At 48.1% G+C, this 12,064-nt stretch overlaps 1 protein-coding gene across 1 annotated transcript in view; it reads left to right on the top strand.

Moving 5' to 3' along the window:
* Positions 1-12,064, top strand: part of LOC106813166 (Down syndrome cell adhesion molecule-like protein Dscam2) — a 50,515-nt gene that overhangs the window by 13,135 nt on the left and 25,316 nt on the right. Inside the window, exon 2 of the mRNA XM_014817233.1 lies at positions 3,158-3,280. Coding sequence (XP_014672719.1) covers positions 3,158-3,280 — 123 coding nt within the window. The remainder of the gene's footprint in view (positions 1-3,157; positions 3,281-12,064) is intronic.

The following is a 12,064-nucleotide window of genomic DNA, read 5'->3' as shown; positions in this document are numbered from 1 at the left end:
TAGGGAGTTTAAAAAAGGATGGGTAGAGAGAGGAAGAGAGAGAAAGAGAGAGAGAGAGAGAGAGAGAGAGAGAGATAGAGAGAGAGAGATAGAGAGAGATAGAGAGGGAGAGAGATAGAAAGGGGAATGGTGAGAGAGAGTGAGAGAGAGGGAGAATATCAAGACGAGAACGAGTTTATTGAGCTGCGAGAAAAAAACCGTCGATGCGATCATCATGATTGCTCGCCACTCGTTCCTACACAAACGACGTTGCCGCCGACGTCAACGCCGACGTCTCAAGTGTCCGCCCTTACTTCCCGCCCTGTGCTGGCGTGACGAGTCCACAATGGATGCTCACTTGTCTTCAATATGTCAGCGCCGCGTGATCGCGACGAAATGCCTCGCGTGAAGCACACGTACGTCATTACCATAACAATGGCTGCCAGCTCTTTGTTTGTCTTACGCACTGAATCAAACTGTCAAATATTTAGTTTTCGCGAGAGCTTTCGAATTTGAATACGCAAGCACTGGAGAGAAACGTGTGTAGATTGAAAGAGGCAATTCACGCGGTCCGGCGAGCGAACATATTTTAGAAAATACACACGATGTTCGGAGTCATTAAGCGTTATTTGCTCTCGTTTTTTTACGCGGCCACTGCAAAAAAACGTTTTACGGTGCGAACGAGAAATAAATCAGCGTTTCTTGTTGTTGTCATGACGACATCCAGCCTGCACTACGTCACTCGTGTCAGTATGACAGCACCATACACGAGGGGGCACCTCTTCATTGCACTCGTGCGCATGCGCAGGTGCGATCTCGCTATTGCATTTCTCAAATTGAAAAGAATTCAACAAATGACAAAAATTCGGAAAAATTATCCGCTTCGCGTGGAGTTAATTCACGTCGTGGAATCTACGTAGCTTTACGCTGACACGAGGCAAGCAGTAACGAAATCCTGCTCAGTGAATGAAAGTATTGCCTCGGATAAAGCATGAAGGAAGCGACGGATCAACCCGACGTTATCTCGACTTCATTTTGATCGCGTGAAAAAAAAATCGGTGTTGATGGACGACGCTGTCCACGTGACGCCCGCACTCGACTCTGATTGGCGGAGAGCAACGGCCCCATGCATCGCGAGCGCTAGCGCTACGAATCCGTGTGTAAATTTGTTCAATTTGTTATTTTTTCATTTGACGAGGAGAGACTCAAATGTTCGTTAATTCTGCTTCTTCGTGCTGCGACGTGCTTGTCGTTTATTTGATTACATACACGTAGGCTCGAACGTGAACTAGCTTCACTCTCTCTCTCTCTCTCTTTATCAACACTCGTGCTTATTAGTTAGAATATTACGTTCCAGAACCGTCCGTCTTTCCATTCATCCATCCATCCGTCCGTCCGTCCGTCTTTCCATTCATCCATCCATGCGTCCGTCCGTCCGTCTTTCCATTCATCCATCCATCCATCAATCCATCTATCCATCCATCCATCCATCCGTCCGTCCGTCCGTCCGTCCGTCCGTCCGTCCGTCCCGTCCGTCCGTCCGTCCGTCCGTCCGTCCGTCCGTCCGTCCTCCGTCCGTTCCGTCGTCCGTCCGCCGTCCCGTCCGTTCGTCCGTCCGTCGTCGTGCCGTCCGTCCCGTCCGTCGTTCCGTCCGTCCGTCGCGTCCCGACCGTCCGTCCGTCCGCCGTCCGTCCGTCGCGTCCATCCATCCATCATCCATAACCATCCATCCAATCCATCCATCCATCACCATCCATCCATCCATCCATCGATCGCTCATTCCATCCCATTCCATCCACCACCATACCACTCCATCCATTCCATGCCATCCATTCCACCATCCATTTTCCATCCATCCATCCATTCCATCCATCCATCCATCCATGCCATTGCATGCATGCATGGCATGCATCCATCCATCCATCATCCTCCCATTCCATCCATGCATCATCCATCCATCCATCCACCACCATCATCCATCCATCCATCCATACCATCCATCTAATCATCCATCCATCGCATCCATCCATATCCATCCATCCATCAATTCCATCCATCCATCCATCATCCATCCATCCATCTATCCATCCATCCATCCATGCATCCATCCATCGCATCCAACCCATCCGAATCCATCCATGCCAATCCATCCTGGCCATCCATGCCATCCATTCCAATACATCCATCGATCCATCCGGATCCATCCCATCCATCCATCCATCCATCGCATCCATCCATCCATTCCATCCATACCATCCCATCCATCCATCATCCATGCATGCATGCATGCATGCATCCATGCCATCCATCATCCATCCATCCATCCATCCATCCACCATCCCCTCCATTCCATCCATCCATTCATCCATCCATCCATCCAATGCCATCCCATGACATCCATCATCTCATCCATCCGATCCATCATCCAGTCCATCCATCCATCCATCTATCCATTCCATCCATCGCATTACCATCCATCCATCCATCCATACCCATCCATGCGCATCCATCCATCCAATGCATCCTCCATCCATCCATCCATCCATCCATCCATGCATCCATTCCATGCATACCATCCATCCATCCATCCATCCGTAGGGGGAGCGCATGGTAAGTGTTGGCATGCGTTTCTACATTGCACAGCGGAGACCGGTCGGCGCGCGGCCGCATTAAATATAGAGAGAGCAATAAATTACATCAACATTTTATACTATCTACTTGACGTGCGCATCGTTTATCTCACGCGCAGCTGCATCCGTGCAGATAAATAAACGACTAATGCCTCTCTCGCTGCTTGCCCGTAGAGATGCTAATAGCGATGGTTACGCTGGCCGTTAGCGTATGTCTGCGCTATGTCACATTGTAACTATAATCCTCTTCGAGTTCTCTCCATCCCTTGTTTATCTTCATCGCATTATCGCGTAATTCAGACAAGTTTTCATTTTCTGAATCGAAGAGGACGCGACGATAGGTTAGAATAAACTTAGAATCAGCGGTCAATGTCTGTCCCGCTCGCTTTTTAATCTCAGCCGTTGAGTTTAATGATCGCCCGTTTCGAATTGAATTTTTATTTTTATTTTCTCCTCGTCGTTTTAATCGTGCGCATCTGATCGGAGCTCGGGAGTGGAGAGCATTAGCTATTAACTATTTGCTGAAGTCTTCCTTGCGTCTGTTACAGAGGTTACCTTGCAAGACAGTGACGTCATCAGAGGACCCGTGTTCGAGACGCAGCCGCCCTCTACCGTCATCTTCACGAACGACACGGGTGTGCTGCTGCGCTGCTCGGCCGCCGGAACATCCGGTGCCGGAACATCGAGTGGTCGAAATAACGCGCTGACGAGTGGCCGCCGTTTCGGATGATGTTCCGAACCTTCGCTATACGTTCCGGAAACGGTGCAAGCACTGCAGCTGCGGGCCGTTCGATCCGGGTTCTATCGCGCCGAGGTTCATTCTACAACGTACGTCTGCTTCGCGCGCAACTACGCCGGTGTTATACGCGGCAGGAACGTCACTGTGACGGCAAGGTAAGCCCCGTGTGTGGCGTGTGTGTGTGGTGTGTGTGTGTGTGCGTGTGTGGTGCTGTGTGTGTGTGTGTGTGCTGTGGTGTGTGTTACTGTGTGTGTGGTTGTGTGTGTTGCGTGGGTGTGTGTGTGTGTGCGCGCGCCGCCTACGCGAGTGTGTGCATGTTTTGTAAATGTCTGTGGTGTGTGTGTGTTGTTGTGTGTGTGTGTTGTGTGTGTGTTGTGTGTGTGTTTGGTGTGAGCGTGCGCGCGCGAGTGTGTTCAGTGTCTGTAATGCGGGTGTGTAGCGCGCGCGTGCCTGTGTGGCACATAGAACATATCCTAATAGAACATTAAAACTAGTAGTGTGGAGGATTCTTTCCACAGTGGTTGGTTTTTGTTCCCAAGTGGGAGATGTCAGCGAGAGGATGGAGACAGCTTGAGAGAGAGAGAGAGAGAAAAAGAGAGAAAGAGAGAAAGAGAGAAAGAGAAAGAGAGAAAGAGAGAAGGTGAGACTGGTGAAGAGAGAGTGAGAGAGAGAGAGAGGCGAGAGAGAGACGAGAGAGGAGAGAGAGAGAGAGAGAAAGGAGAGAGAGAGCAGAGAAGAGAAAGAGAGAGACGAGAGAGAGATGAGAGAGAGAGATGATAGAGAAGAGACGAAAAAGGGAAGAGGAGAGAGAGAAGAGAGAGAGAGAGAGAGAGAGAGAGAGAGAGAGAGAGAGAGGCTGAGCAAACGAGCGAGGGAACAACAGGGTAGGATAGTGTGATTAGGATATGATGAGAGAACAGGAGAACAATAGAAAGAGAACGATAGACAGAGAACAATAGACAGAGACCGATGAGAAATCCACGAGCGCGCGCGAACACACTGAAGAACAAAAACACAATTAATAAACCCGACCGCGCGTAGACTGCCCCTACCCGTCCTCCCTTCAATCTACACAACCCTATGCTTGCCGAGCGCGGCGCCGGCCGTCTAGATACGGAAGGCCATGGTCGTCGCTGCATCTGTAGGCACGGCGTGTCGGCACGCGCGCACGCGCGGGAAACACTTACGGGGGAGACAACGACCGACGACTTACGACCGCCGCACTTTCTAACTCAAGAGTTTGCGCCGTCGTTTGCCGGGAAACACGCAGACGACATCGCATGCAAGAAAACCGCGGGAAATGTCGGCTGCGGCATGTACGCGGATAAATAGCGGGAATGTCGCCCACTATGCAACATGAATATCACCGCGCGTGAATACAAATAAGAAAATGATAAAAATACAAAATGTAGCGCAGAGACGCACCCGCTGTGTCCATTTCCACACGTGCAAAGCGGCGCAGCAAGTTCCACGGCGTGTGCGTGAAAGTGTGCGGGAGAAATCCCATGCATTGATCATACACAATGATCACACACAATGATCACACACATTGATCACACACAATGATCACACACATTGATCACACACATTGATCACACACAATGATCACACACAATGATCACCGCTATCAATCAACACGATTTTGATCTACATGCGACGTCACATTGATTCACAACAATGAACACACAATGATCACACAGCATGATCACACACAATGACACACTCACAATGATCCACACACAATGATCAACACACAATAATACACAGCACATTGATCACTACACCATTGATCACACATTGATCACCCACATTGAATCACACAACATTTGATTCACACACATGATCACACACATTGATAACACATGATGCACACACATGATCACAACATTGATCATCACACAGTTGATCACTACCACAATGATCACACACATTGATCACACACAATGATCACACACAATGATCACACACAATGATCACACACATTGATCACACACAATGATCACACACATTGATCACACACATTTGATCACATCTCAATTCACATGATTTCATAATATGGTTCCATTCGATGTAAACAAACGCTAGTACTAACTTTTGATGTAATAAATTACCTCCCGTTCTGTTCCAACTTCTTCCGGTGGCAATTTCTTCGAGTGCCACTTGTCGCTTGTCCCTATATCCTTGATGTTAAATGATTAACGCATCGTATAAACATTGATATTCTGGCCATAATTCATGTGAATTTCTCCTCCAGCTGCACACTCTCACCCAACACTTCCGCAGGCGCTGCATGTTGATAATATGTGACTCGCTTAATCGCCTGCTATGGTGCCCATATTCCACGTGCGGAGTTATGCGCAGCAAGTTGCACAGCGTTGTGCGGGCGGGCTGACATCAGCGGAATGTTTGTGTTTTTAACGCAGTGTTCTGATTTTATTTGTTATGGCGCGACGGTTTGTTGTTAAGCGAGTTACGCACCTACATTGTTCGCGGGACAGATTTTGATTTATTGTTTTTACCAAGGGTTTCTGTCTTGTTTGTTTATGCGAATTTCGCAGCGGAGAAGTTGGTGCAGATTATCTTCCCGGCTAAGTCGCGGATCTATATATTCTATTGTCCTAATATCGTCTATATAGTCCTATATAGTCTAAAGACTATATAGTCCTAAAGACTATATGTCTATATCGGGAAAATGTTGCGAAAGGTTGAAATAGGATTGCTGCTCGTAGTTGCTGTGTGCGTGTCATCCACGTTGTCGACACACACGGTATACGGGTTTAAATGTTTCACCTGTGACAACAAATAGTTCTGATTGATCGACGTACGTGAGCGTGTTTAAGCCTCGTTTACTACCCCGTGGATGGTGATGGGATGATGATCCTGCATGCTAGCTCGCCATCCACCGATACACCACCCGCGCGTGTCTCTGACATCCGGCTGACTTCGTCGATAATATTTAACGAGAATTTATGGAAATGGCGAAATCGATGAGGAGAAAGGGTTACGTTTGCAACGGGGTTGGTGAGGGAGAGACAAGGACAAATTGTTTTGGTGTTATAGTGCGGGTTTTCTGCTATCCTCCTCAGTTTCTCCGTGGGTGTGAATGATGGGTAGAATATGTTGACTGTCTCTGACTCGCATCGCAACACACGCTGTCAGGAAAGCAGAATTTCCTACGGTCCGAAACACACATCACGCGCGCGCGCACGCGCGACACACACACATCGCGCACACACTGACACACACACACACAGCACACACGAACCCACAACGCGCGTGGCCGGCACTAGCAGCGCGACACACACACACCGGACGCACACGCACGCACACGCACACACACCGCGCGCGCCAGCACAACCACGCACACGCACACACACAACCAACCCACAACACGCACGCACGGCACGCACACAGACGGCAGCGCACCACAAGACACACACGCACCAACACACACGACCACGCACACACACATTACACACACAACACATCACACACACCACACACACACACACCATACAGCACCACACACACCGCACGCCCGTCGGCCATTTCAGATGTTTAATCGAATTTATACCAACGAGATTTCGAAGATCGTCCGTCTGTGAGAAATCTGAAAAATTTTTGGTGCGTTTGTGATAAAAACGACGAGATCTTAGACTAGCTAGCTAGATAGGCCGAAAACGAAAACAAAAACACGATTAGCATACCGAACGACATTTTCGGAATAATACCGTCACAGTCGAACCAGTTCAATCATTCGGACACAACCACAATTGTGTTGCGCGCGCCGCGCGCCGTGTGTGTGTGTGTGTGCGTGCTGTGTGTGGCGTGTGTGTTGTGTGTGTATGTGTCGGTGTCGTGCGTAGCGTGCATTCGTCCGTGCGTGCGTGTGTTGTGGTGGTAGTGTGTGTGTGTGTGTGTGGTGCGGTAGCGGCCGTGCGTTCCGGCGTCGTGCGTGCGTTTCGCTGCCGTGGGGGGGGGAGTGCGCGCATGTGTGTTGTGACTTTTAACATTCATCCTTCCACGCATAGTTAATGTTAAAATGTTTATTCTAACGTCGCCAGCGGGACGCGAATTCTATAGGCTACACGTCTATATATGTGTTCATAATCACAATATTTGATTACACGTTGGCACATTCTAACACAAAATGGTCGTCCGTACAGTGGATTATGACATATTTAGTGTAGTTCAGAGTCGATTCCCTTTGCTCCTAATTCCCCTCCCTAATCCTTCCCCTAACCCTTCCCTACAATACTCACAATTTCTCGATGTCTTCTTTTGTATCTACTCTCTCAACCCTTCGCTTGTCTCCTTCTGTATTCCCTCTCTGAATCAATCCCATTTCTCCTTTCGTACCGCCTTCCACAACACGCCCCTTATCGCATTTCGTACTCCCCAAATCATCCTCTTATTTTCTTTCGAATCCCTTCTATCTCTCAATCCTTCCATTGCTTCATCTTTCGTATTTCCACTCCTCAGTTTTTCCCTCATCTATATTTCGACCGCACCCAGGTAATAACAAATTCACATCTCACATTCAGGCACGCGCAACATACGCATAAACTACACATCCGTGTGTGTATAATATGCGGTTTTATGCTATAATCGCATTACAGTACATGAATATTTTTCACACGTGCACGCTCACGTTGCTTTATACGTATAACCCTCGATACTTCACAGTATAGCTGTGTAGAAAGCGCCACCTACATCGCTGTTCGCACCTACAGTGCCCCCTGGCGTCTCTCGCTGTTCGCGAATCCGCCCGGGGTGCGAGGTTGGGGGGGGGCAAACAAACAACATTTTAATCGAATAATAAAATGCGCTAATATATCAAGGAAGCTACGACGCATGCGCAACTACGCCCCCGCTTCATAATGTGTAATCGATTTATCGATATCGTTGTTAGATCATCGATAATTGCGCGATTGGAGCAGCGTGGCTGCACGTTCGATAACGGCTGTCATTGAACATATTTTTCACGCGCGTTACGTTCGTACAACCTAATCAATTATTTATCAGTGAATCTATAGAGATATTTCTCTCACTGAAAGATTTAGTCATTTCTGTTTAATCGAGGTATCACCGGCTCGCATTGCCTTTCTATCACTATGACCTGATTAACTTCTACTCCTATGCTCTCCAGAACTACATATATGTTGCACTGCTGATGTAATGTACATGCGTGCGTGCTTACATGCGTGCGTGCATGCGTGTGCGTGCACAGGAGATTTGCGACATGCACCGTGTGTAAACTTATTTAATAGATAAATCGCATGCACACAATACCGTGTGTTGGGACTTTACAAGTTATTACTACTACTAACCTATGCTCCCTTCAAATTCAATATATTATAGACGCTCACATGTCTTGGTGAGAGGGGGAGGGGGGGGTAAGGAAAATATTCATCTTTGACCAAAATGTTTTGCTAGTCGACTGTAATTATCTCTATCCAGTTTCTAAAGTTGTTTTCGCGTTTATCCTGCCTTGCTGCCTTGCTCCGCGCTTGAACCGTTATCGTTTGCTTTATTGTGAGAAACGATGCACAACTATTACCGTAAAAGGTCAAAAACGTTATTCCGTGTTTTATTAACTCTCTGAACCACTTATGAGCGATTTAAGTCTATCTGGAGAACGAAATATCTTTGTTATTTTACGTAAACTATCAGATGCGGTTGATAAACTACGCTGCAATTACTAGTAAAATATGAAATTTTAAGCAGGCTGAGTATTTTGTTGAATTTCGTTTTCATAGTCGATTAAATACACTGAGGTTATTTTCGAAGGTAGAAGAGGAAAGGTTGTACTCTTACTAGCTAAAGAGTTTATAAACCTATCATTCGTGAACCAGTAATGAACTCCCTACGATTTTTAAAAGCTTTCTTCCTCCATTCTTCTGCTTAACCGCTCACACGATCTGTTTGTAACCCCGTCACATCCAAGCATCAATGCGTTTCACAAACGTTCTGACTCGATCTCTCGAATGCCGCTGAGTCAATGCTGTCACCGCTGGTCCAAACATAACACCTATTATTCTACACGTGATCAGTTACTGTCATTAATTGACATTACTGTCATTATATACTGTCATTTATTGTCATTAATCTACCGGTGATGTGCGAGTGAGTCACAGATGACACTAATATACGAGTGAGTCAGTCAGGCATATAGATATTTTTGGCTTGTCCGGCATGACATCACGACAATAACAGGTGGTGTCAACGACGGGTGACAGGGTGACAGGGTGACAGGGTGACAGGGGAAGTGTGTGCGAGGACTTGTCACTATTCCGAGCAATATATATGCGACGTGTAATCAGAGATAGAAATTAATCGTCTCCACGGCTAAAGATCAACGGAGGCGGTGACGTCATCACACACGATCTTCTGCGTTCTCCCGCCGCCGCCGCCGCCGCCGCCGCCGCCGCCGCCGCCGCCGCCGCCTCCGCTCTCTCATCTCATCGGCGCCGCCGCACGTAAATGATGGACGACTTGCGAGGGAGAAAGAGGGGGGGAGAAAGGGAGGGATTGGGGAGCAAGAGGAGAAGAGAGATGGGCAGAGGGGAGAGAGGCAAAGCAGCAGCATGAGAAGCGAGAGAGAGGACGGGGAGCAGTGAGCAGGGAGGGGGCCGGAGACGGTATAGAGAGAGAGAGAGAGAGAGAGAGAGAGAAAAACTCGGTCAGAGCAGGGCAAGACGGCGGATGACTCAGATCTGAAGCGAGCGCGGGGGTGGGAGGGAGGGTGGAGGTGGGTCAAACACATGCGCATGCCGTATATATGAACATCCGTGATTTCCATTTGATGAATCCGCTGTCACGAGCTTAACCGATTTAAGTCGGCGCGTTAACGTCGGCCTAAGCAATTTCCTTTTGGCGACACGTCGCCGACGTGTCCGCGCCCTATCGCTGTACATTAGCATGGGAAGAGACCTTCGGCAGAGCAGTGCCACCACATTGAAGTAGCGAGGGTGCACTTTAACGATGCGCACCTTCTCTAGGCATGCCACACTCTAGATTAAATGCTTAATGTCGGCCCTAAGTCATTTCTTTTGGGCGACATATCGCCGACGTGGGCGTGCGTGCGTGCGTGCGTGCGTGCGTGCGTGCGTGTGTGCGTGCGTGCGTGCGTGCGCGCGTGCGTGTGTGAAGTGGTTGCATATTGCGTCCGCAGAGACGACGATGCGGATCTCGTATTCTCCTCGCAGCCATTTTAATACTAATAACAAAATAAATAAAACATAAACACGGAGCCAGCGCAGAGTAATAACAAACCTTCGTGTGAATGCACGTGTTTATAAACTATTCGCTACAAAATATCTCTGTTCTGACCGCCGGAAGTTCGCGCAGTATACGCCCGGCGGGCGCGTATGAATTTTGCGGCGAAAATTGAACTCTAATGAATCCGGAACGAACGCGGCGTGCCGGATGAAATTTAATAAGGCGAATTACATACGTTCGTAATTAAATCCGGTCCGGCACAAAGTACAAGCTCGCAATAGAATGCGTTTAACATAGACGTTTATTGAATCAGCGCGCATGATACGTAATGAATACCTTAATGAAATTATACATCCGGATTAAGCAACGTCCGGGAAAATCCGGACGTCCGTTCGGGGGACGCGCCCGGATGTGACATGGTCCGGATCTTCGGTGGACGTATTTCGTAGTCATGTATTTCTCTTCTCACGCGTCGGCAGCGGTTTCCGTGAATCACGTAATACCTTCTGGTTACGTCTTTATTGGCGACACTAACAACGGCGGGATCTCGCGAGACTTTCACGAGGCGATGAAATCAGATTTTGTTCACAAAGCTTGCCGCTGTCGCATATTGCTCCCCGCGAGGATGCGTGACAATGCTGGCCAGCCTCCGATGCAGCATCGCTTCCTGCCGCGCGTGTGTGCCTACATTCAGTAGCCTTCGTTGATGTGGTTTATATGGGAATAGATATTGCTCTGGAAGCACAATGACGTGACGAATAGCAGAAAGAAGAAAAAGTTACACAGCGATCCAAATAACACGGCGCCGGAAAATTGTATGAACTGTCGCGCCTGAAAAGTAATTTCTCGCCGTGTATATGATAATATGTATACAAGTATATGATAGTATTAATATCATAGGAACTGTATATGAGATATGAGTAAGCTTTGTATAAAATATAGTCTAATAGTTATGGGCGAATAGTTTTGTGTGAATCAGGGTGGCGTTGCGTTGCGTGCGTATATGCAATAGAATAGCATCGTGTCGGATCCATGAGATACAATAACTTTGTGCGTGTGTGACATAGCGTGGCGTTGTGTGTACATGAACTAGAATAAGTGTGGTGTGTCAGTGATGTGTGATGTGACATAGTGTGGCATGTATATGAGATAGTGTGGCGTTATGTGTGTGAGAAATAATAGCTTTGTGTGTGTGTGTAAGATAAGGTGGCGTGTGTGTGGCGGGTGTTGGAGATGGAATTGCGTTGTGTGTGTAAGATAAGGTGGCGTGTGTGTGGCGGGTGTTGGAGATGGAATTGCGTTGTGTGTGTAAGATAGGGTGGCGTGTGTGTGTGGCGGGTGTGGGAGATGGAGTTGTGTTGTGTGTGTAAGATAGGGTGGCGTGTGTGTGGCGGGTGTGGGAGATGTAATAGCGTTGTGTGTGTAAGATAGGGTGGCGTGTGTGTGGCGGGTGTGGGAGATGTAATAGCGTTGTGTGTGTATGATAGGATGGCGT

The sequence above is a fragment of the Priapulus caudatus genome, unplaced genomic scaffold (assembly GCF_000485595.1).
Source record: "Priapulus caudatus unplaced genomic scaffold, Priapulus_caudatus-5.0.1 Scaffold732, whole genome shotgun sequence".
Lineage (NCBI taxonomy): Eukaryota > Metazoa > Priapulida > Priapulimorpha > Priapulimorphida > Priapulidae > Priapulus > Priapulus caudatus.
This window is presented reverse-complemented; position numbering and strand designations above follow the sequence as displayed.